Source organism: Entelurus aequoreus, linkage group LG08, assembly GCF_033978785.1.
Source record: "Entelurus aequoreus isolate RoL-2023_Sb linkage group LG08, RoL_Eaeq_v1.1, whole genome shotgun sequence".
Lineage (NCBI taxonomy): Eukaryota > Metazoa > Chordata > Actinopteri > Syngnathiformes > Syngnathidae > Entelurus > Entelurus aequoreus.
In genome coordinates, this window is record NC_084738.1 from 23,922,720 (window position 1) to 23,949,487 (window position 26,768).

General features: G+C 41.3%; 1 protein-coding gene across 4 annotated transcripts in view; it reads left to right on the plus strand.

Annotated features, from left to right (window-relative positions):
- The window catches only part of bahcc1b (BAH domain and coiled-coil containing 1b), a 209,877-nt gene that overhangs the window by 153,107 nt on the left and 30,002 nt on the right, over nt 1-26,768 (plus strand). For all 4 annotated transcript variants that reach the window (XM_062056041.1, XM_062056039.1, XM_062056043.1 and 1 more), the window contains 9 exons: nt 3,012-3,122; nt 5,677-7,587; nt 11,358-11,469; nt 11,998-12,182; nt 15,516-15,656; nt 16,722-16,894; nt 18,396-18,762; nt 22,040-22,825; nt 25,870-26,021. In XM_062056041.1, coding sequence (XP_061912025.1) covers nt 3,012-3,122; nt 5,677-7,587; nt 11,358-11,469; nt 11,998-12,182; nt 15,516-15,656; nt 16,722-16,894; nt 18,396-18,762; nt 22,040-22,825; nt 25,870-26,021 — 3,938 coding nt within the window. The remainder of the gene's footprint in view (nt 1-3,011; nt 3,123-5,676; nt 7,588-11,357; nt 11,470-11,997; nt 12,183-15,515; nt 15,657-16,721; nt 16,895-18,395; nt 18,763-22,039; nt 22,826-25,869; nt 26,022-26,768) is intronic.

Consider the following 26,768-nt stretch of genomic DNA (forward strand, 5'->3'; position numbering starts at 1 on the left):
CACAAACACCATTCAAGCCTTTTGCTCCCCCCTAAAGTGGAGATGGGTGCCCTCCTTGCTTTGATTTTGCTGCAGATAATGCCCCCCTTCTCAACGGCCACGCAGACAAACTCCATTCTACACCTTGTCAGCACTAGGAATGTAACGATGAACCATTTTTTTTACTTCTAACTGTGATTCAAAATGTTGCAGTCATTTAATCATAAAGTCTCCACTACATCGTGTGTTTCAGTCTTCCTCAATCGCTATGAACGAACATTATGCCGGCTGGTTATTTTCGACACAACCTGCACGGAACAAACACAAAGTTACACCAGCAGTGCACACGCTTATACGTACCTATCGAGAGACTAGTGTTGTCCCGATACCAATATTTTGGTACTAAAATTATTTTGATACTTTTCGGTACTTATCTAAATAAAGGGGATCACAAAAAATTGCATTATTGGCTTTATTTAAACAAAAAATCTTAGGGTACATTAAACATATGTTTCCTTTTGCAAGTTTGTCCTTAAATAAAATATTGAACATACTAGACAACTTGTCTTTTAGTAGTAAGTATACAAAGACTCCTAATTTAGCTGCTGACGTATGCAGTAACATATTGTCATTTTCCATTCTATTATTTTGTCAAAAGTATTAAGAACAAGTGGTAGAAAATGGATTATTAATCTACTTGTTCATTTGCTGTTAATATCTGCTTACCTTCTCCTTTAACATGTTCTATCTACACTTCTGTTAAAATGTAATAATCACGTATTCTTCTGTTGTTTGATACTTTACATTAGTTTTGGATGATACCACAAATTTGGGTATCAATCCAAGTATTGACAGGATCATACATTGGCCATGTTCAAAGTCCTCATGTGTCCAGAGACATATTTCCTGAGTTTATAAACATAGTGTAAATTTAAAAAAAACGAAAGAAGATGTTGTGATGCCAAAAATGATCGACATAATCATAGCAGTATCGACTAGATACGCTACTGTACTTGGTATCATTACAGTGGATGTCAGGTGTAGATCCACCAATGGCGTTTGTTTACATTTTGACGCCGATGAGCTGCGGTGTGTAGTGAAGCATGTTTAGCTATTCCTCATCCTGCAGGGATGATACCTGTAAGAAACTTACTTTATTTGTTGCCATGGAGGTGAGAATTAGTGATTTATAAGTAGCTAAAACACTGCAGACTAGGGCTGGACTTTAGCCGCTAGCTAGCTAGCCATGTCCTAAAGCACCTCTTCCTGAGGGTGTTTCAGTGTTATAGGTTCACCTTTATCGTGAGTTTTTAAGCCAAAATGTATCCGTTCTTCTTTTTCTGTCTACACACTGTGTCTACTTGTAAGTACTCCATGATTGTGCGCTGCCAAACATGCTCGTCTGCTCATAAACCAGCAATGACACGACGTGACGACGGCGGGCGGAGGTGGCGAACCGGTACTTTTCAGAGGTGGTATAGTACCGAATATGATTCATTAGTATCGCGGTACTATACTAATACCGGTATACCGTACAACCCTACGAGAAAAAAAAATGGCAGCAGGACAAAGCAGCAAACTTTTACCACAAAAAAAAAAAGCTGAAATCAGCACTGTGAGAACATTTTGGGTACTTAAAAAATGAGCAAGGAGTCATTGAAGACTATGGCTCACCCACATGCGAAACCTACCAAAAGAACGGTTACGGCTGAACGATCTATACGTCCAATATGGTGCAGCTTTACATGTGAAAGTAGAGGTAAGACAATTATGTTTGTGGCAAGTTATTTAATGAATAATTTAGTTGAATATAAAGATGTCACTAACAATCAGTAGTTTAGCATTGAGTCAATTTAGTGTGAGCACGGTGGAACAGGGGTTAGTGCATGTGCCTCACAATAAGAAGGTCCTGAGTTAAATCCAGGGCTCGGGATCTTTCTGTGTGGAGTTTGCATGTTCTCCCCATGACTGCGTGGGTTCCCTCCGGGTACTCCGGCTTCCTCCCACCTCCAAAGACATGCACCTGGGGATAAGTTGATTGACAACACTAGTGTCCCTAGTGTGTGAATGTGAGTGTGAATGTTGTCTATCTGTGTTGGCCCTGCGATAATGTGGCGACTTGTCCAGGGTGTACCCGCCTTCCGCCCGAATGCAGCTGAGTTAGGCTCCAGCACCCCCGAAAGGGACAAGCGGTAGAAAATAGATGGATGGAGTTTAGTGTAAACAAGCAGCAACAGGTACTCCTGTCAAGGGCTTTATTCAGTGATCATTTAACGTTAGATTGCTTCTTCCTGTCTGTGTTGAATAAACTATAGGCATTGTAAGTTCATATAGCAAGTGTACAACACTAACATAACATCAGAATAAAATATCTGAGAAATGTCTGTGATTTTATAAAAGTTTTGTTCTGAAATGTATCAATGCATGATAATCGTGAAAACGTGATTATTACTCAGACTATAATTGTACAGTCAAATTCTAGAATGGTTGTGTCCCTAGTCAGCACCACCACCGAGATCTATTCCATTCCACAAAGCAGTTTAACGTCCTTGAAGTGAGGGAACAGAGTGGAACGACCATTTTACCTCCCAGTGACCTCCTCTGCGTGCGTGCGTGCGTGCGTGCGTGCGTGCGTGTGTGTGTGTGTGTGTGTGTGTGTGTGTGTGTGTGTGTGTGTGTGTGTGTGTGTGTGTGTGTGTGTGTGTGTGTGTGTGTGTGTGTGTGTGTGTGTGCGAGGGGGCTGTAATGGTTCATACTATTTGTCTTGGTTTTAAGGGGGAAACATGTTTAGGAGAGCAAATTCCTTCTGGTTAAATGCTGCAAACACTTGGCAGTAGCTGACTGCTGTGGTTTTTGTCACCACTTTGTCCACTGTAAATAATGTCAAGTCATGTGGCATGTTTGTGCAAAAGTGAATTGAGCAGTGTTTTGTTTTGTTTTGTTTTTTTTTCAATTTGGCAATTTCATGATAGATTGTAGAAAGTTTGTTTAGAGAGCTGCTGAATATCAATGTTCTCCCCTCCCTCTGACAGGGTACCCCAACTATTCAGGAAGTCTCACCTCCCCTTTCCTTCCCATGAGTCCCTTGGATCACCACAGCAGCAGCCTGTATGGACAGCACCGGTTCTACGAAACTCAAAAAGGTATCTTTTGGTGATGCAACCATACTTGTGTGACAACTGGAGCAATTCAAGCCAACTGTAAAAAATGACCAGGATTTCACAGCATTTAACAGTTATTTTTCCCACTGTAAAATATTGTAATCACAATTACGATATGCTTATATTTCACAGCAATTAACTGATATTTTACAGTACAATATTGTAATCAAAATTTTCCTGAACATGACAACAAATGACTGTAAAAATGATGATACCCTTATATTTCACAGCGATTAACGCTTAGTTTACAGTAAAATGCTCTAATCATAGTCCTTTGTAAAATCACAACAAATTATTGTAAACTATTGTAAATTCTTAAAGGGGTCCTATTATTCAAAACCTACTTTTATTACCTGTTGGTACCTGTTTTGTGTATTTGGGATCCCCATAAGTTCCGAATATTTGAACTCAAATTATGCAGGCAAGGGAGAGATATTAAAAAAACAATCTTGCATTCTTGCAAACTTGCTCTAAACAAACCATAGAATTTGAGACTTCAGTGGCGTATTTTGCCTAAGTTACGCCAGCGGCTATCTCCATATGTGGTAGAGTTTTACGTGAAGAGCTTTGCACGAGTTTCGCCATTTTTATTTATGTTGTAGCCAATAAGTTTACACTGCAGGTCAAAGTGGCCCAAATATGATTTTTCGGATATCTGTTTTTTTCCAGCTGACTGTTTACACTGCAAGTAAAACGTAATCCTTATCAGACTCCAGTATAAACGTGCACAGGCCCCTGATATATGAAGATATATCATATAAGTTGATTAGCGATTGTTGAAGGACTACAAATGACATGTACGTTGTGGCGTACTTGCTTACATGTAACGTACATTGCGTAAGTTGTTCACATAAGTGAGTTGAAAAATAAAGTTAAGTAGATCCACACTGATGTCTGTGTTTCCTCTACTTAACAGCTATAAAAATATTAGAACCCTCCCAAATATATGACACTATATATATTCATGCATACATTGTATTACTTTAGTTTATTTTCATGTAAAAGACACACATTTTTAAGGTGTGGCGACTTTTATTTTGCAAAGTAGTAGCGACTTCCTTGATCATTTACGGAATCAGGTGAGCTTCCTTTGTTTTCACTTTATCAAACTGCACATTTAAGTGACACAGGGGTCTCATTCGGGTCACATTGGGGCATGTGCGCATTTATACTGGAGTCGGCAAGATCGCACTTTATTTACAGTGTAAACAGTCAGCTGGAAAAAATCAGATTAAAAAAAAATCAGATTTGGGCCACTTTGGCTTGCAGTGTAAATGTAGTCTTAGACTTGCAAAACATATTCGATATGGTTCGAATATGCAAAAAATTGGATTTGGTGTGCACTGTGCAGCGTTTTTTTTCTCTATCCTGTTGTTGTGGGGCAGATTGGCTCTTTCATTCACATGAACGCTAAAATCCTCCGCTGTTGCCGTTCTAATAAAAAGTAGCGTATAGGTTTAACTTATATCTGTCAGTAGACTAGATATGGACCAGGTGGACTAGCAGTCGAACGGGGCTTGGTGTGGAGGAGGACTCTGGCATGTAAATATGACTGTGCACATTCTCAAAAGACAGAAAGTGCCTTGAAGATGGTCTGTAAAATAAAATGTATTTATTTCATTTATTTATTTGAATCAGGACGATGCATATTCATCAACATAGAGCAACAATGTAAATATGCCGGAGTTAGCACAATAGCTAATTTTCATCCGTTGTCCTAAAACCGGTTAATACAGTAAACATTCAACAGGTCATGATACAAAATAATACATAAATCCCAAGATATTACACATTACATGCATACCATAAGTACAGACCATGGAGAAAAAAATAAAACAAACAACAAACAAAGAAAACAATTGAATAATCTAATTGTGCGTGCATGTCTGATTAGTTTTCAACCAGTGTTTCAGTGAAGTTTTAAATGTTAAATAGTTGTCACAGTTTCTGACATGGGCTGGCAGCCCAACCCTTTTGGCCAGATTTAGTCCTGCGCTTTTGTACGTTGCAGTCCCCTCTGGTCACTGCTCTGGTGTTTACTTGACTACTATTTTTTTTAATTAATAACATCTATCAACAGAGGTGGAGCAACTTTATTTAGAACTCTAAAGATGAGGCAAGCATCCATGATAATTATCTGATAATTATCTAAATCCCAAATATTATACTTACTTAAAATGTTACAATAATGATACTTTAGAGGCTTTTTGTCTAGAATTTTTAGTTTTCTCTTGATGAGAGACTTTAGTGGCTTCAGGATATTCTCTGAGGTCTATTCGAAAGTTTGACCAAATAACCAATCCATATTATGTAGACCACAAAAATGTGTTTTAAACGTAGAATTTTTTTTTTATTATGACCCCTTTAGTTCACAATAACATGACAATCGTAAAGTTACAGCTTATAGTTGTAACTTTATTGAAATTAACTGTAAAATCACAGCTCTGCAGTTACAGTAAATTGCTGTAAATGTTACTGTGAAAGTAATGCAAATACAATGAAAAGTTTTACAGTGAAGTCTTCTCTTCTTTTATAGATCACTTCTACCTGAGAGGCCTTCCCTCTCAGCCCCCTCTACTTTCCACCAATCACAACCTCCCCCCACTCGCCAGGACCGCTGCCGGCCACCCGCTCGGCTCCTGCAGCCGAGAGACAGACACCAAAAGCAACAGGGACGGAGCTGAGAAAGGGCTTTCGTCCCTGTCAAAGGAAAAGGAAAGATCCAGCAGCAAGGAGCGCCACCAGGATAGTAAAGACAAATTCCAGCTTCACCATCACCATCCTCATCAGACGAGCCGTGCCGCCACGCCATCCAGCTTCCATCATAAAGCGTTCCCACATCCTCCCCATGCGCTCCTGCCTCACCTCACGCCCCAAAGCAGAGAGGAGGATCCCAGACACAAGGACAGTGAGAGCCAAGGAATGAAACATATGAGTGCCTGTAAGCTGTCCAGCAGTTCTGGTGCAGAGACTGGCTCTAGTGGGAAGGGGGGCACATTAAGCAGCTGTAGTGGAGCGGGTAGAACTCCTTCTGGAAGCAGCAGGCGCTGCTACAAAGAACCCACAAACGGGGAGATGAGGATCAATGACTCTTCAATCGCCTCCTCGGAATGTATAAGAAGAGGTGCCATCTTGGCACCGCCTCACTCTGTGGCCTCCTACTCCATGCCCCCCCCTCCTGCTCCAGCACCGCCCCCTCACACCCTGCACATGGGCTCGCCGGTGGTAGGTGGCTGGCTTAACCCGCATCACCATCTACATCCGGAGTTTTACTGCTCCCCAGCTCCTATTAGCATTGTACCCTCCAAAGATCAGGCTTCCGGGGGGTCGAGCAGGGAGGCAAAACTCATAGGCACAACCTATGTCCCCTCAGTGGGGCCTTTGGGGGATCTGGCAACCCCTGATTGTCGTGGCGCAGGAGGCGGTGGAAAAAAGGAAGACAAGAATGGAGATGGATTTTATGAAAATCCCTCTCATCACCTCAGTCGCCTTAGTAGTTGCCAGAAGAAAGACAAATCCCAGACACATTTGCAGCAGCTGGGATACGGCAAGGCTGACAAACCTCCTGACTGGAGCCAACAAACACAGCACTTCCCAAAAGCCAATCCCAACTTGAGCTCTCAGCCTGAGCTGCGGTCGTGCAGCCTGGAAACCTCTTCATCCCTCAGAGATGTGGAGTTTGTGGAGGATTTTTATAGGCCCTCACTTCCACCAGATTCTCCACACCTTGTGACAGGACAGTCCACATCCAAGAACAGCTGTGCGCCTTTTCGAGACTCCTCTCTATTAGGTTCTCATTCCGATGGAAGTTCGGGGTCAACGGTTCAGCGGGAGGGACAAAAGGTTGCAAGGATACGACACCAGCAGCACAGCAGCCATGGTACAGAAGATAAGGGCAGGGATGGAGGTCAGGTGTTAACATCTTGGGGTGCACGAGGAGGCGCCATGGGGGACCAGAGGAAAGACTCCTATCATGCATCAGCTCGCAATAATGAAATAAAAGGGTTCAGTAGCACAGCTCCAGACAACCAGTCTACTCGTCTACCCTATCCCTCACCACACACCACAGAAGGAGAGGGCAGTGCTATGAAGAATTTAATGAACTACAGCTCCCAGCAGCCTTTGCTGCTGCCCCAGAGGAGCCCCTTTGGAGGCCTGGGCTGCCTCAAGCAGGGCGGCGAGCGATCAGAGAAGGGGGAAAGAGGAGGAGGCAAAAACAACAGCACCCTACAAGACCTACCTAAACAGTCCCTCCCTCCTCGCAGAGGCTCCTCCAACGAGGGAGAGAAGGGCGACAGAGGCGGGAGGGAGGCCGCGGAGGCAGGAGAGGGGGAGGTACGCCAGCCTCCGGTGGGTATCGCCGTTGCGGTCGCCAGGCCCCCCCATCGCTCTCCAGACAACACCCCTGGACACAGCAGACAGGGCAGAGTGCTGCCCAGCATGAAAGGTCAGACATAGTCTGTTTGCTGCATTGGAAGTCAATTAATGCTATTTTAGGGCTTTGGGCTATGTTACAGGAAATATGAGTGCTTTGTGTAGAGTAGCCTTCATTTCTTGGTCTGTTTGATGTTAATTGGGGACTCTACAGGCCAGCCAATTATTACATTGCAGACGTTTTTTTCAAGCACACCAAACCCGAGATCTAGATTTGCAATTTTGCACTTTGAAATAGATAAAGAATATATTTTATTGCATTTGCAGTTATTTTCCAACGAGCATTAGGGTTCAATCAAGCTGCGTCAGAAGATTAGCTTGGTTTAAAAAAAAACAACATTTTGTGTCATTTCATTCCCATTGCAGCGCTAGTTGTGAAATAGTACACATTTCTGCCTTTCCTGCAGATGCTGCAGCAGGGAATTTATTGCATAACCATTCTGATTGCTAGCAACATCCAGCATTTGGAGATGTCCATTGCCCAGACAAATGGGATGCTTGCATCCGGAAGGTCATTCTGTGTCAAAACTCAGCCAAATCATTCGAATAAGGGGAAAAAAGGCTCAAAGATTCTCTCTGCACCAATCAAAAGACTGCAATGTATCCAGCTCCGCACCTAGCACCAGTATTTCCATGTAAAGCAACAGAAAACAAAAAACTATAGAAATGTTATGGATTTGATGTTTTACAAATTAAATGCAGGTTTTTTCTCACCATACATTCTGTTGGGAACATAAACCTATTTGCCTTTGGTAGAACATAGAAATTGATTTGGCATTTGAAAAAGAAATGTTCTTTGTTTGTCTCAAGCTGCTGTGCCTACCACATTATAATCATCCTTGTTTAAATATTTTCACGGTTAATAAATCAAAAAACCTGTTTGTTTTTAAACATATTTAGAGCCCTCTAAACATGAAATAACACCCTTTAGTCACCTTTACACTTGTTTTACCCAATATAGTTGCATTGAGTGTGTTCTACTGTAGATTACTGTACTGGATTTACTGGTAGCCCATTGCTATGGCCATCCCCCGGGCCCTACTACTTTGTCAATTCCAGGGGAATTCCTGTAAGTTAGACCTCTGCTTCCTTGTGTGAAACCACTGGTGTGTATTGTTTTGCAAGAACCACAGCTAAGATTGTTAGCAATCCGTATCAATACATAGCTGTTTTAATGACGTCGAAAATGAAGCGCTTCAAAAGAGTTCATCTCCACTTTGTCCTTACAGCTGTTGATTGCTCAGTTAGTCTGAAGTGCCACGCTGTAAGTCTGATGCTACTTCCAGCTGTTGTTATTCTACATAGCTGGTTGGAGGGGCTCACCAATGTGGAGATGAGTTAGTGATGAGGCAGTTGTTCTGCCAAAAGGTGGTCAGCGGTGAAGAACACCTGGATTAACACCGTGTTATTTTCATAGTTGAGTTCACCATTAACCCGAAAACGGAAGTTATACTTGGAGAATATTTATCGATCACTACAACATAATTCTAAAGTTAAAGTAAAGTTAAAGTACCACTGCTAATCACACACACTAGGTGTGGGGAAATTAACCTCTGCATTTGACCCATCCCCTTGTTCCACCTCCTGGGAGGTGAGCAGCAACGGTGGCTGTGCTCGGGAATCATATTGGTGATTTAACCCCCAGTTCCAACCCTTGATGCTGAGTGCCAAGCAGGGAGGTAATGGGTCCCATGTTTATAGTCTTTGGTATGACTCGGCCGGGGTTTGAAATCACGACCTACCGATCTCAGGGCGACACTCTAACCACAAGACCACTGAGCCGGTTCTAATAGGAAATAAGACAAATACTGCACTGTAATACATATAATACAAGAAATAAAACTTAAAGGCCTACTGAAATGAATTTTTTTTATTTAAACGGGGATAGCAGATCTATTCTATGTGTCATACTTGATCATTTCGCGATATTGCCATATTTTTGCTGAAAGGATTTAGTATAGAACAACGACGATAAAGATTGCAACTTTTGGTATCTGATAAAAAAAAGGCTTGCACCTACCGGAAGTAGCGTGACGTAGTCAGTTGAACATATACGCAAAGTTCCCTATTGTTTACAATGATGGCCGCATGAAGTGAGAGAGATTCGGACCGAGAAAGCGACAATTTCCTCATTAATTTGAGCGAGGATGAAAGATTTGTGGATGAGTAAAGTGCAAGTGAAGGACTAGTGGGGAGTTGAAGCTATTCAGATAGGGAAGATGCTGTGAGAGCCGGGGGTGACCTGATATTCAGCTGGGAATGACTACAACAGTAAATAAACACAAGACATATATATACTCTATTAGCCACAACACAACCAGGCTTATATTTAATATGCCACAAATTAATCCTGCATAAAAACACCTGCGTGTTTGTTATGCTAGCTCCTAGCTCCTCTGCTAGCTCCTAGCTCCATAGAACACGCCAATACAATTCAAACACCTGATCAACACACACAATCACTCAGCCCAAAAGACCGTTTACCTAACCCAAGGTTCATAAAGCTTATATATTTTTAAAAAGTTACGTACGTGACGCGCACATACGGTCAAGTTATCGAATGTTTAGCAGCCAAGGCTGCATACTCACGGTACCTGATATTCAGCTGGGAATGACTACAACAGTAAATAAACACAAGACATATATATACTCTATTAGCCACAACACAACCAGGCTTATATTTAATATGCCACAAATTAATCCTGCATAATAACACCTGCGTGTTTGTTATGCTAGCTCCTAGCTCCTCTGCTAGCTCCTAGCTCCATAGAACACGCCAATACAATTCAAACACCCGATCAACACACACAATCACTCAGCCCAAAAGACCGTTCACCTAACCCAAGGTTCATAAAGCTTATATATTTTTAAAAAGTTACGTACGTGACGCGCACTTACGGTACGGTACGTGTTATGCTAGCTCCTAGCTCCTCTGCTAGCTCCTAGCTCCATAGAACACGCCAATACAATTCAAACACATGATCAACACACACAATCACTCAGCCCAAAAGACCGTTCACCTAACCCAAGGTTCATAAAGCTTATATATTTTAAAAAAGTTACGTACATACGCAAAAAAAAGCCAAAGCTGCATACTCACAGTAGCACGTCTGCGTCTTTGTCATCCAAATCAAAGTAATCCTGGTAAGAGTCTGTGTTGTCCCAGTTCTCTACAGGCGTCTGTGTATCCAAATCAAAAGTCCTCCTGGTTAGAGTCTCTGTTATCCGAGTTCTTCCATCTTGACTGCATCTTTCGGGAATGTAAACAAAGAAGCGCCGGCTGTGTACTGTTGTGGCTGACTACGTTCGAAAAATACGTCCATTTCGCACCGACAACTTTCTTCTTTGCTTGCTTGGCTTCCTTCTCCATAATGCAATGAACATGATTGAAACAGATTCACGAACACAGATGTCCAGAATACTGTGGAATTATGAAATGAAAACAGAGCTTTTTCGTACCGGCTTCAATGTGGAAGGCATACCCGTGTTCGTCGGGCTACGTCACGCGCATACGTCATCCTCAGAGGCGTTTCGAACCGGAAGTTTAGCGGCAAATTTAAAATGTCACTTTATAAGTTAACCCGGCCGTATTGGCATGTGTTATAATGTTAAGATTTCATCATTGATATATAAACTATCAGACTGCGTGGTCGGTAGTAGTGGGTTTCAGTAGGCCTTTAATTCAGGCTATAAACATGTAGAATATGCATTTCCAAAAAATTCAAAGCACGATGTAAACCCCTCGTTTGCACAATTTTGTTTATACATATGTTTGTGTCCCAGGAGTGTCACGTCCTATGTATCCACTTGGCCGGGGGGCAGAGGAGAGGAAGAGGATGGCGGAGGATCAGATCAGTCTTCATCATCTGGACAGAGACAGAGAGCTTATCATTAGGTACTTTCCAATTCACCAACACCAAAGCATGAATGAACACTTCTAGACATACATGTTTTCCCCCCTTTCAACAGATAAATTACAGTTCTTTTATTATATGTCTTTTGGTCTGAGGCTCTCTGTCTCTTCACACCCTCCTCTCTCACTCCATTTACTCCACTCAGCCTTTGATGTAGTATTTCCGTACCACCCGACACACACACACACACACATACACACTCCATCTTCTTCATCAGTCTTTTTCTCTCAGATGAGCTGCAATGCATTAATGTTATGGACACTAATACAAATGTCTCTGAAGTATCAGACTCTTATTATGTAGCCCTATTATGGTAAAAAAAAAAAAAGTAGGGAGAATTTATAGAGCAATGCCAAGATGATGACCGCTGTCACGCATCCTTTTCTTGATGATTATAATGGTTGCAGTGGTAATGGAGATCACAAGGGGTGATAATGATGGTAATGGCGATCGTGACTGAAATAAGAGAGATCATTAGGATAATGACAAAAGTTCTTCCGTTTGTGAAGGGACAGCAAGGACCGCGTGGAGTTTGCCAGGATTCACCCATCGAGTGGCTGCCACGGTGACCTAACCTCCCACCTCCTGATGCCTGGGGGTGCCAGCCAGTTGGGGGCGGACCCTGCTGCACACGCTCACCACCACTGGGTGCAGAGGACAGGAAGTCCCTCCCTCTGGATGGGACATTCATACAGTGAGTGAGATGTTACCATTGTTCCTTTTGTGTCATAATGCTTCCGGTGTTGTTTGTTTATATTTATGCTTAACAAGTTACATTTAACAAGCATCACATGTTTTAATGAAATGCGAAGAGGAACAGAAAGAAGTGCAGCTTGTTTAATCCTATTCTTTTCATGTTTCAGCCAATATTGATTGTTTGCTTACTTCCTGTGTTTAAGTGTCACCATTTTCTAGAATGTGTACCATTAGATTGCTTGTGCAATAATAAAATAAAAAATAGGTGTTAAGCTCTGTCTCCCTTTTAAACTCTCACTCCCACAAATCCCATTCATTATATTCACACTGATTTTACCCATTTGTATGTTTGAAACATAATAATGTATATTAGTTTTGTGTACGTATAATAATGTATATTGTTTAGTTTTTTTAAGCATTTTCCGCAACATCTTTGCCCTAAATTAAAAAACTACAATCATATGAATGGCAGTACTACAATAGTACTGGCCACTAGATAAGACCCAAGAAATCAGAGCGTACTGTTCAGTATTGTGGTCTGTGATTGGCTCAGGTTAAGGCAGCATTACCTTCTTCTCGGTTATGAGTGCAAAGGTAATTAAAGGGTGTTGTTTCATGTCTAGAGGGCTCTCATAATGTTGAAAAACTTGCTCAGAAGGTAGTAAACAGGTTTTATATGCTTTAGCTATGAAAATATTAGACTTATAAACAAGTGTTCCTACTTCACGGAAATTAATTTATTATTAAGTACATTTAAAAACAATAAACGATGGATTACTGTACTCATAACTATTAATGTACTATAATATAGTTGTAGTTAGCGTTTTCATATCATTGCATGTGCTATACATTAATCTCAATACTTTTCATCTAGTTGTATCTTTCTAAATACTCAAATTATTTATTCTGTACGTACGTACATCAATACTGTATGTTAAACCACATTTCCTTACCCTGTATTTTTGTTGTGCATGTGAAATGACAATGAATAGAATCATAATCCTAATAATAAATATGTGCGTAAATAAAAAATAATTTAATAAAGGAAATACAATTTTACAGATGAATGATAATTAAACATAATGAACAAAACATTTAAGGATAATTAATACTGTTAGAGTTGTAGGACATTTTTTTTGTATAACAGCTAACCCTGTCATTGTCCGACTGATTGTATTCGAATTAGTGCTGTCAAATGATACATTTTTTAAATCAAAATAATAACACTTTAGAATTTTTATTCAAAAGTGCATGCCTATATTAAATAAACTTAAAGCAGTACTAAGACACTTTTCAACCTTTATAAAATATTTTCACAACTTTTGGGATGATACATGGACTTACAACTACCGGTAGGTGAATGAAACCTCTTTCATGGCCTAAGGGGCTGTGTGTCGTTTTCACTGGTACTCAGCAACTTTGAGGAGGGTGGCAGGAACCCTGCCAAATGATAAACTACAAATGTTCTGACTTGCTTTATGGCATACGTCAGTCCCCATTTCCCCATTTATTACAAAGATGGAAGTCGATGCGAACGCCTATGTGCAATTACTGCTATCATGGCCTAAGCTGCAAAACAACCAAAAAAACAAAGTTTTGTCTGAAAAGACAAAAAAAAAAAAAAAAAAGGGGAATTTAAATATTTGCCCGGCTTTCACTCGCTGGCGTGTGCTCAAAGACAAGGGAGATTTCAGACCGATGCTGCCTTGGCTCTGTTCCTGCTTTACAAGTAAGCGACTTTCGATGCTCAAATCAATATGATAATGCTAATGTTAGCTATCGAAAATGTGCGTGGTAGCAATAAATAGCCACAAGCTTGATAGTTTGCAGTTCCACACTGACACCACCAGCCACACAACAAACTCAAAAGTACTGTATAAAGGAAAAACAATGTGATGACTGCAAATCACAAATATAAAGTTTGAGTAAAATATGTCAAAGATCAGTTATACTGAATCATTGTGGTATTACCGCGTCAATCTATAAGTACGTGACAGTAGTTTCTGATGATTTACGACGCTATGCGCTGGTCCTCATGGGAAATGTGGTCTTCCTTCGGGCAAAACACAACCGCTGTGGTCCACTGGCGCTGCCAAAATCCACCAAAACAAAGTTCTTAAGTGGGGCTTTAAAAAAGCCTTCAATATTTGGACAAAAATGCAATTTTATTGTCAGAATGTAATCCAAGAACATTTTTTAAAAATGTTTTTGACTACTTGAATGCACATTTATTTGCTCAAACTTGGTAACAATTTTATTTAAAGTCCAATCATTGTGTATTTTGAAGTGAAATTTACTCGTTAACACACATCTTTGCACTGACCGTATTACAACCCTTACCGCCTTTCAGGTAACCATCCAAGGAGCATGTAGAGTCAAAATAAGTTACGTGATTAATCTGCATATACAGTCGTGGTCAAAAGTTTACATGCACTTGTAAAGAACATAATGTCATGGCTGTCTTGAGTTTTCAATACTTTCTACAACTCTTATTTTTTTTGTGATAGAGTGATTGGAGCACATACTTGTTTGTCACAAAAACATTCATGAAGTTTGGTTCTTTTATTAATTTATTATGGGTCTACTGAAAATGTGACCAAATCTGATGGGTCAAAAGTATACATACAGCAATGTTAATATTTGCTCACATGTCCCTTGGCAAGTTTCACTGCAATAAGGCGCTTTTGGTAGCCATCCACAAGCTTCAGGCTAGAATTAAGGTTTTAGAATGTCCTTCCCAAAGTCCTGACTTAAACGTGTGGACAATGCTGAAGAAACAAGTCCATGTCAGAAAACCAACAAATTTAGCTGAACTGCACCAATTTTGTCAAGAGGAGTGGTCAAAAATTCAACCAGAAGCTTGCCAGAAGCTTGTGGATGGCAACCAAAAGCGCCTTATTGCAGTGAAACTTGCCAAGGAACATGCAACCAAATATTAACATTGCTGTATGTATACTTTTGACCCAGCAGATTTGGTCACATTTTCAGTAGACCCATAATAAATTCATATAAGAACCAAACTTCATGAATATTTTCTGTGACCAACAAGTATGTGCTCCAATTACTCTATCACAAAGAAATAAGAGTTGTAGGAAGTATTGGAAACTCAAGACAGCCATGACATTATGTTCTTTACAAGTATATGTAAACCTTTGATCGCGACTGTATACATGATTAATGCAATCATTTTTTGTGATTAATCACAGCCTAATTTGAATGTTTAAACACCTTTTCCCCCACATCTGGTTTGGCTGAGTGCACCCTAAGACCACCATGTTGGAAATGTTGCTCTAATTTGACTGTTGCTCTCCCCCACCCTCCTTCGCTCCAGGTCTTAACCACGTGGGTATGAGTGCCAGCTTCCCCCCAGGTTTGCCCAGCCCTCTGCCGCCTGTGCTTGGTTCACTGAGCCAAGACCCCAACTCCCCGCTGATGGTTCTTCCCACGGAGCCTGGGTCTCATCATCACCTTGGTACATCCCAGTACACACACACACACACACACACACACACACACACAAACACACGCACACAAGAGCAGAACATGCACCCACCCTTTTTTTCTCCGTCGGAACTGCTGCCATTTCTCTCCCAGAGTTTTAGTATCATTGGCTAATCATAATATAATGCTCAACTAAGTCCCTCTGTCAGTGGGAGCGTGTTTTATAGCTTCGTTAATAGGAGCAGCTATTTCCATTGCCCTCAGCCGGCATTATGAAAACCATTTCAAGTGACGTTCATCTCTCTCGTGACAGGGCTCTGGCTAGTGTGTGTGCGCACGGGTGTGTGCGCGCACGTGTGTGTGTGTAAACTTAGTTGTGTCGTCATGTCTGGAACAACATGAGTCGTTGCTCAGCGTTAAGGGTTGTGTTTTACATCTAGCCACGCTGGAGTTTGTGTGTGTGTGTGTGTGTGTGTGTGTGTGTGTGTGTGTGTGTGTGTGTGTGTGTGTGTGTGTGTGTGTGTGTGTGTGTGTGTGTGTGTGTGTGTGTGTGTGTGTGTGTGTGTGTGTGAATGCTTCTTTACAAACAGGCTGTGAAATTTAATTATCTCCCGCCTTCCTTTGCTCCGCTCTGTGGGAGTTCCTGCAGTGAAGGGAAGTGCATCCACTGAACCCTTCCCCTGGGAAACATTAGCCCACTCAGGCTAATCTCACAGAACAAAGGTTCCCAGTGACAAAGCAGCCAAGGAAGGTATATATATATATATATATATATATATATATATATATATATATATATATATATATATATATATATATATATATATATATATATATATATATATATATATATATATATATAGAGGGGGGAAATATAGGGGGGGCAGCACACAGGAACACCAAATCTAGGATAGTTAGTAAAAAGAAGGACAATGAGTGTTGTGAAGATGGCCTCAGCCAACGTTGCACAAAGACAACCTTTGTGACACACTTGTTATCAAGTCCTTGATATTGTTCCTTTATAAAGCAAACTACCTTTGGCTTTCAAGTCAATATCAAGCCTCCCTCTTTTTTTGTTGTTGTTTGCCCTTTCCAGACGTTTTAGAGCAGTCCGGTCTGTGGCCTCCTGTGTACAGCGCCCGGGGGCCCCCACCTCACTTGCAGCATCACCCCGTCTACTCCCGCTCCTCCTTCTTACGGCAACAGGAGCTGTACGCCTTGCAACAGCACCGCGCCATGGAGCATTTGCAGCGCCATTCCATGGCACAGGTACAGTTCATACTTATGGACAGAGATATTTTTGGATAGAACCTGCAATGACGAAGGGTTATGTCTACTCCTGTTATATTTTAAATATCACCTGTGTCCGAGATCACACCAATGGCAGTGAAGGCTAGTTAAGGCATTAATAATAAATCCTGTAAGGACATTTTCACCCATCAGAAGCATTTACAGCAAAGGCAACATTGACTAATTACTTTTAAATATAACACTTTAATGTTGCAATGTAAAATATATTTAGACAAAACATACATTTAATGATAATAACAAAAATTAACTTGTGCCGGCCAAAATACATTAAAAAGTTATTTCCTTCTTACTTTTCCAAAAAATGTATTGAATTAGTTACAAACTTATTACTCCTTCATTATGTCATTACTATAGAAAGTAATTAGGTAGAGTGGCCGTCCCAGCAATCGGAGTGTTGCTGGTTACTGGGGTTCAATCCCCACCTTCTACCATCCTAGTCACGTCCGTTCTGTCCTTGGGCAAGACACTTCACCCTTGCTCCTGATGGCTGCTGGTTAGCGCCTTGCATGGCAGCTCCCGCCATCAGTGTGTGAATGTGTGTGTGAATGGATGAATGTGGAAATACTGTCAAAGCGCTCTGAGTACCTTGAAGGTAGAAAAGCGCTATACAAGTATAACCCATTTATCATTTATTTATTACTTGACTATTTTTATTAAACCTTCAAATATCTGGCATGTGCTGTTAAGGCTTAAAACCTCTGGTGGGAATTGTCCTGCAGAAATATTAAAGTATATTTTTTCATTATTGATTCTAATAATCATATTTTTTTTACTTGTGGCACAGATGTCATGACTTCTTTAACTGTAAGAAATTACATTGTAAATTCACAGTAACATTTACAGTGATTTTCTATTACTCCTGTGAAATATAAGGGTATTGTAATTTTTACAGTCATTTGTTGTTAACGTTAAAGTACATTTTGATTACAGTATGTTACTGTGAAAATGCTGTGAAATCCTGGTAAAACATTTTTTATAGTGAAGGCACATACTTATCGTTTTTAATCATTCTTAGTTTATTTTCTACTTTATTTAATTGCTATTATTACAACCCGTCTTCCGCCCGAATGCAGCTGGGATAGGCTCCAGCACCCCAGCCACCCTGAGAGGGACAAGCAGTAGAAAATGAATGAATGAATGAATGAATGCTATCATCGCCACTGTTATATTCACTTTTTTAATTTATTCATTATTTATATACAATTTTTACATACAAATTTATAAATGTTTTGTATAATTCTTTAATGACCTTTCTTGTGTATTCTCCAGCGTGAACACCTCAAAAGTTGCGTTTTTTCTCAATTTTTTTCACCAGTGTAAAGAAAGCTGTTTGTAACTTGCCTGTGCATGAAAGTGCTACAGCATATGAATAAAGTTTGATTGATTGATATTATTATATTAGGTCAAATGCCTTTCTGATAACGACTTAATATTCATCTCCATTATTTGCGTTCAACAGCGCAAACACGACGAGCACGCAGTGACAGTTGAAGACTGCCCTTCAGCATCGAGACCCCCATCCTCCTCCTCCTCTTCTTCCACCTCTCATGTGGCCAAACCCTTCTCGCACACCCCTCCCCCGCCAAAGACCTCCACCCCGTCGCCGGGGGTTTGCCCCAGCAGTCGTCAGTCGCCCTGCTACCATTCCCCGTCCAGGCGACCTCACCCGCCGAATCCGCTGACCCCTGCTCCGAGCCCGGCGGCAGCTGCCCCACGCTCGCCAGCGCTCAGCCCCGCGCCGTCGCTCCTGCCCAAAGGCCTGGAGAGGGGCAGCGACAGGGGAGAAGGACAGCCACCTCAGGATTACCCACAATCCTTAGAGCCTGGTGAGTAGGAATGTTAATGATTCAATATTAACTGCTGTGCTTGAAGAGCATTTTCAAACGATTTAATGAACATTACATTAAAGTGGATCACTTGTGTTACTGTCCAAGTGAAAAACAGCAAATAATTAATGCATTCCCCAAACGCGGCCACCGCTGCTGCTCACTGCTCCCCTCACCTCCCAGGAGGTGGAACAAGGGGATGGGTCAAATGCAGAGGGTAATTTCAGTGGTACTTTAACTTTAACCCATAAAAAGCCCTAAAATATAGTTTTTTGATATCCTAAACTAGGGGTCCCCAACTGGTAGTTCACCAGCTGATTTTAAGTAGCTAACCTAAGCGTCAAAGAATATTAGCTAAAATGTTCAGTATTTTTAATAGCTGTTCAATTCAGACATATGTAATGACAAATGACTATAAAATAGCAAAAATACATTGAGTGGACATCTGCTTCCTAAATAAAGTGCAATCTAAATGTGGCCAGTAATATAAATAAAACACAAAATCATTTTTTTTACTCCGAAAAGCTTGAAAAGTGATTAAAAACCTCCATGAGAAATACATATATATTAAAATATTAGATGCAGATAAGCAATTTCTTTCAAATTTAAAATGTGAGTTGTGGATACCAACATTTCTTCAAATGTTCTGGCCATGCAAGCATTTTTTCCTTTGGGCTGAATAAGAAAACAATAAAATGAGTAGTTCTTCTTTTATAAATAGCTCTTAGAAAAAACGAAGGTTGGCGACCCCTGCTCTAAACCCCATTCAATTGATTAGCCTCTGATCAATATCAGCTGATTTTCTTGTAGTTGAATTTTTACAAACGTTGATCCCCTCTGGCTAATTTTTTTTTTTTTATTTACTGTCCCTGCTGACAAGCTAGCAGCTAATTATGGATGTCCAAACACAGCGTGGAGCCGCCCCCCTAAACTAACAATAATCCCCTCCATTACGGCAAATAAACTGCATTTCTTAGTATCTTCAGTATCATTATCACTGGAGGACGAGGCTAAACATGTTACACACTGAGAGCAAGCAGGAGCAGGGCTTCTAAGCTAGCTAGTAACAACAGAAGGCATAAGTGCTTAGTAAAGTTTAAGATGTGTAGATGGAGGCACGTTACAGCTTAAAGTAAGCAATTATTAACAGGGAATTAGCAAGTAGATTAATGAGCGTCTAGAAAGAGGACAATATAACAACTGTTGGTGTGTCAGCATTGTCAGTCACAACACGACATGTTAGAGGAGGGCCGATCCACCCATAAATTGGTGATGTTAATACCAAGGATAGTATCAGTATATGATCGATACTAGAGTGGTTGGATCAATTTTTATTTAATTTTCTTTTTTCCTTTTTTTTCTTTTTGTGCAAATTCGAAGAATATAATTTCCGGGACACAGGAGGACATTAAGGGCAAAAACAAATAATTTAAATGAGTAGTAGATAGTAGTTTTTACTTTTGTTTAGTTATTGTGTACTATTGACTTTGTTTTGATTAAACAATTGCATGTAATAAAAGAGAATAATGAACTAGTTGAAATACGGTGCTGATATTGTTAAACTGTCAAATGCACACCTCATAAATACATTGAAAAATGAACAGCATGTGAACATCTGTACCGGCCGATCTCTCTCATGAATGATCATTATCGGAATCGATGGGAACATCCCTGAACTCTACAATACGCCTCTTGTGTATGTTAAACACATTATAAATGGAGTTATACACATTAAGAAACAATTACAGTCACACAGTATTTATACTTACTCAACATCACGTCTTGTTAAAGCATCTTCCTACTGAATAATGTTGAGGGAATTGATTGACCTGTGAGACAATGCCCTCTGTCTACCTTTTTCCCCCCTCCTGCAGATGGTGCCATCAAGCCACTTTTATATTTAATTTACCATTAAAAGATATATTGTACTTTCGGGGCTATAGAGTGCACCGTCATTTAAGCCGCACCCACTGAATTTGAGAATAAAAAATATATTAACATATATTAGCCTCCCCGGACCATAAGCCACAGATATATACCGTATGAAAGATTTTGTAAATATTTATTTACATGTTACAAAACAGAGCCTGTCACATGGCAGTAAAACAGCTAATCAAACAAAACAGAAGTCATCGTCATGGACCTACTAACTGCGTTAGCTAGCTTTCCAATCAGCACAACAGACTCAACAACTCCACGCTGATGTCTTGGTGGATTTCAAAACTCAAACAATACATTTGTAAACATGTTAGCATATTTGCTAATGCTAACGAAGCTAGCTTGATTCCATTGCAATAGCACGTACAAATATGCATGATAACACTCCTACAGACGTCACACATGGAACGATTTAGTAAGTATGAATTGTTTTAGTTATATTGTAAAACTTATAAATGTCGCTCGGAGTGATGAAGAACAAGGCACAGAAACGTAGACGAATAGTAGACGAAACGGGATATACTTCCGGTTCAAGGCGCGAAATGGGAAGTACATTTTGAACCTGTAGCACCTGCAGTGAGTGCACTCATCGAACAGATGGTCCCATTTTACAAACAATAACACACCTTTTCAGTTTCTCTGTTGGTTGCTATTTGTAGAATACAAAACATGATGGCCGTCAGCGAAGAAAAATCCATAAATTAACTGCACCGTTTTATAAGTCGCAGGATTCAAAGCAGAGGAAAAAGTAGCTGCTTACAGTCCGGAAAATATGGCATTTCTCTGCGTTTGTGCAATTAAATGCCGGACCGCAAATAGTCAACTATAGTGACACAAGTATTGGGACGCTGACCAAACTCCGTCCAGCTGCTTCCAATCAGTGTCTTGAACTGACAATGCCAGCTAAAGAGGCCTAGCAGTAAACCATTGAGGTCGGAAAAAGAACACGGACCCTCGGTATAAGTGTGACACCTGCACTCCCTCCCCTTCAGGGGTCCTTGAGAAGTGCAGGCGGAAGGATATGCATTCATCTGGCTGCATTGTCAAGGGGGTGGGAGGACACCATCAATAATAGGAGTGCTTGTGTGACAGGGCCGGTGCTGCAATCACAGGGAAATGGCAGGGTGTCATCAATATCCTGCGCGCGCACACACACACACGCAGTGTATAGAATACATCACACACTGCTGTCAGTGGATTATGCCAACTTTAATCACATTCTTCATCCTGTCTGCCACAACTGAACGGGCATACATTTAAAAGACAACACATGTATAAATGGAAGCAAATATTCCATATTGTGGGAAGAGTTAAATTCCTGTTCTGCTCTTCTCCCCAGACTTGCCACCTGTGTACGCCTTCCCTCCGCTCGCCATGGGTTTCAAGGCCGGGGCCTCGCCGCCTCAAGCGCGCTTGGCTGCTGCGCAAGCCTCGCAGACAGCGGTGCCAGCGGAGTTCGACTCCAAATCTGTACTTCCTCTCCCCCTCATCCCACCTCTTACTAAAGATGAGACCGGGAGAGACTGTGAAGTGGTGGAAAAGGAGGAGGAAAGTCAGGAGGAAATAAAGAGATGCTTCGTTTCGGCGCCTGAGAGGACCAATTCTGCAATACTGCCTTGCTATTCCCTGTCTTCGGTCCTGAACCCAAGCAGCCCTGCCACGGCCACAGGCAAGGTCCTGCAGCCATCTGAGTTAGCCAAAGACCACGAGGATGTGGAAGAATGTGGAAAAGAAGAGGATGAAGGAGGAAAGATGGCAACAGAATGCATTGTGCTAGTAGAGGCTGCAGAGGAGAAGGAGGAGGAACATGAAGAAGTGGTTGTAGACGGCGAAGACGAAGAAGACGCTGTCGAGAAGAGTTTAGATGAAGGCCAACCGACATGCTCTTCGACATGCGCGGACCTCCGCTTCACCGCCAGCACGGCGGCCCAGCAGCAAGGCGCCTATATGTGGAGCCTGGAGCTCCTCATCGCCGCCGCTCTGTGCGCCACGCGAGATGCAGCGCTCCCGCCCGCCCCCCGCTCCCAGAGCCCTGCAGGACACCACGGCATGGAGATTCTGGGAGAACTGGCCGAGCTGGAGCTCCAGAAGAGGAGTCTGGAGAGCAAGGGGATGGAAGATGGAGGTAACGATTCCATCTTTTAACTTTGAGAATTTAATTTGTGCTTTCTCACACCTACACACACACACACACACACACACACACACACACACACACACACACACACACACACACACACACACACACTAGCATGTCCCCCAGGCTCTGGTGTCTTGCTTTGCTAATTAGACCCTTTCCTTTTAAACACTTCTCCTGTAAGCGCTCCTATTTTCCCCTTGTCCCTCCGAGAGAAAGTGTTTTTATTTATGCCAGCATCTGCGTGCGTGTGTCTGCGACTGCGTGTGTGTGTGTGTGTTAAAGCTGTTAAGTAATCCCAGATGAATCCCTGCTCTCTTCCATCAGAGTCTACGCGTCTCCCCACCAGGCTGTTTCCCGCCTCTCCTTTTCACTCTTTGTTATATTGTTTTTCTACTCTCCCCACCTCTTTTCCTTAATCATGTACATAAATCCTGCCTTTTGTTGATGGAATAAATACGTGTAAAAATCATAAGTCACTCTTCTGCGTGTGTGTGACAGATCTAGTGTGTGTGCATTGTTTACATGCACACACACGTGGCTTGCATGTGTAATAATAATAATAGGTGCGAAATCAATAAGTCCTGTCAAAACGCTCCCCAAATCGCAGGGCATTTATTTTAAAAACCTGCTCCGGCTTCCCCGCGTAGAACGTTATTAATACCGCTGATGGCATTTTTTTTGTCACGGTGACTGTGTTTGGGAGATGAAAGCAATTCGGAGGCAGATGCATTCACGCTGCTCATCGGTGCGGAAGAATATCTCAAACGTTTGCTGGAGATTGCAATTACAGATTAAGAGGAATCAAGAGATACCTTCTCCTCTGTAGAAATTAGCACCTTTTATTTGCACACAGGCAGAGGAGCTTTATATGTTCTTTCATATTTATTTTATATTAAACTTCTGCAGATTTAACACACTTCTCATAACTGGTCCTCCTTTTCTGCAGTTTTCTGAAATCTGTCTCTCCTCTTTTAGACCACAAATTGAGAAAACAATGCAGTTTTCAGCTGGTTGCCATAGGTAATGGCGCCAGCAACTCAGAGTGGTTTGTATGGAAAATTAAATACTGTCAGGTTCTCAACAAAACTGTTAGTGATGCACTATACCTTTGGTTCTCAAACTTTTTTTTTTTTTTTTTTTACAAAGTTCCACCTCAGAAAACATTTGGCTCTCCAAATACCACCATAATGACCAACATTAAAATATGGTAGCATTCATTAAAACAAGGCACAGGTGTTGTTTAACAAGTATATTTAAAATTTTTGGCCACTGTAACATTACACACAGTTTGAATATTTAAGTGATTCTTTGGCGTACCACTAGATGGAGCCCGCGTACCACCAGTGGTACACGTACCACAGTTTGAGAATCCCTGCATTATACCATGAATAAATATGCTCACATATACAGTAGTTAATTATATAAAAATGTAGTGTTTCTATGGCACATTATTCAAATACAGCCTAGAAAGAGTACTATTTTGCATTACAGGGCTGTCCAAACTTTTTCCACTAAGGGCTGCACACTGAAAAATCCAAGCATGCATTTTAAAAATTTTCATTTTCAAACTAATACAATATATCTTTTTTTTTAACTTTTAGGGCACACCTCAAGTTTGGCCTTGGGGACCCGAAAGGATCTCAGTCATAAAAATGTAAAACTAATATATAATTTATCATATCAATTTTTTAAAGGCTTACATCTCTTGATCAACTTTAGGTCTATCTGTCGATATTAAGTTTTTTTGTTGTTGCATGTCCTTTTTGTCAAAACCCTGTTTTTTATGAAAAAAAGCACAAAATATGCAATATATTACCCTAAAAAAGATTTCAAAGTGGAATATTTGATGTAAAGTAATTGGAGCCTTAAATATGTCAATTTGTAACAGCAGCAATTTCAATTCATAATTTTCCTGATGACGTTTTTAAAAACTGCAACACGGATGTGGATCAACTTCAGGTCTATCCGTCGATTATGAGTTTTTATTATTTTTAATATTTTATGCTTTTTGTCCAAAACAAAAATGTCATTGCAAATACAAAAAATGCTATATTTTCCCCAGAAATATTTTCTAAGTGGAATATTTGATGTGAAGTAATTGGTGCCTTGAAGATGTCAATAATTCATAACATTGATTTTGATTCGTTATTATTTTTTAAGCAATGATAGTTTAAACAAATATATATATATAGCCTGCATTGCAACTTGTTCTCGTTACATAGCACCTCTTTGTGCTTTTATTCTACTTTTTTACATTTATTTTTTAAAATAGTATTTTTTGAATGTGCCGTTAAAAAATTGGCTGCAGGCCGCTAACGGCCCCCGGGCCACACTTTGGACACCCCAGCATTAGTACATACTGTAAGTGCATGCATGGTGACACTGGATTTTCTGCACAAAAACAAGAATACTCTTATTTCCTCCAAAAGTTGCACACAAAGAAGAACATTTTCATCTTCCTCAATGCTCTCCACTCCTCCAAAGGCGAAATTGGCTTGTGTCCACGTCCATAATGAGGAGATGTGGGAGAATAAATAGATAGCTCAATAAACACTTTACCTCTTATTGCTTCCCCTCCCCTTCCTTCTTTCTCCTCCCTCACGACTCCTTTGCAGTCCTCATGTCTCAGCGAAACTGCTGAGGTGCACACTGACTCTATGTGTGTATTTCATCTTCTATGTAGGTGTGCGTGCGTGCGTGCGTACGTGCGTGCGTGCGTGTGTGTGTGTGCGCGCGCGTGTGCGTGTTTCTCATGAATATTCTGTTTCATCCGCCTGGCACTGTGACAGTGACAGAGCTAATGACATTGACAGATATAGAGATGGCGCGCGACGTCTCCCTTCTACGCGAGCGTGCGCACACGTGTTGTTTGTGTGCACGATTAGGCAGGAACAGCCGTATACATCAAATAAACTACACGGCTAATACCATAAACATCACCGCTCATGAAATAAATCAGCTCGGCACGTCGTACCGAACTGTCAGCCGCCGAAGTGATGTACCAATCTGAACCCCCCGTCTCTCTGCAGGTGAGCGCCTGCTGACCTTCGACCTGCACAGTCTGGCGACGCTGGCGGCCGCCCGCGCCTTGGAGATGGGGGGAGGTGCTGCTCAACAATGCCCAATTAGGAGAAGGCTCAACCTGCGCAGGAAGTGCAGCTGGACGCCTCGCCATGGGCCGGTGAGGCTTTGCTCAAGAGAGTATTTTGTGTTTATTATAGTTTCAGCATAGCACCAACATTAGCGTTGATTGGCCTTCCCAATGTAATTAAATATGCTGTTTTTTCTTACCCGTATCAATAAAGGTTTACAGCAGGGCTGTTCAACTGGCGGCCTGTGGGCCAAATCCTGCCCAGTAATGAAACTAGGACCAGTGCAAATACTTTGGCGTCATTGCAATGACATTTTAAACTCTTAAAGCAGAGGTCTTCACAGGGAGTTTTTGACCCTCAAGGGGTCCTCAGAGTGGGGTCTTGTTTAATCTTTATTTTTTTTATCATATTCCACCCGCAATTTTCCCACAAATGAAAATGTCTTTAAATGCATATTAGAATAGAACAGAATAGGAAGTACTTTATTGATCCCTGGGGGAAATTCAACAATATTAACATTGATTCAACACACAGTAGTGTAGTTCAGAAATGCTCAGTGGCCTTGTGGTTACAGTGTCCGCCCTGAGAGCAGTAGGTCGTGAGTTCAAACCCCGGCCGAGTCTTACCAAAGACAAGGGTTGGAATTGGGGGTTAAATCACCAAAATGATTCCCGGGCGCGGCCACCTCTGCTGCTCACTGCTCCCCTCACCTCCCAGGGGGTGAACAAGGGTATGAGTAAAATGCAGAGGACACATTTCACCACACCTAGTGTGTGTGTGACAATCATTGGTACTTTAACTATAACTTTAAATGACTTTGGCAAAGCCATCCGACT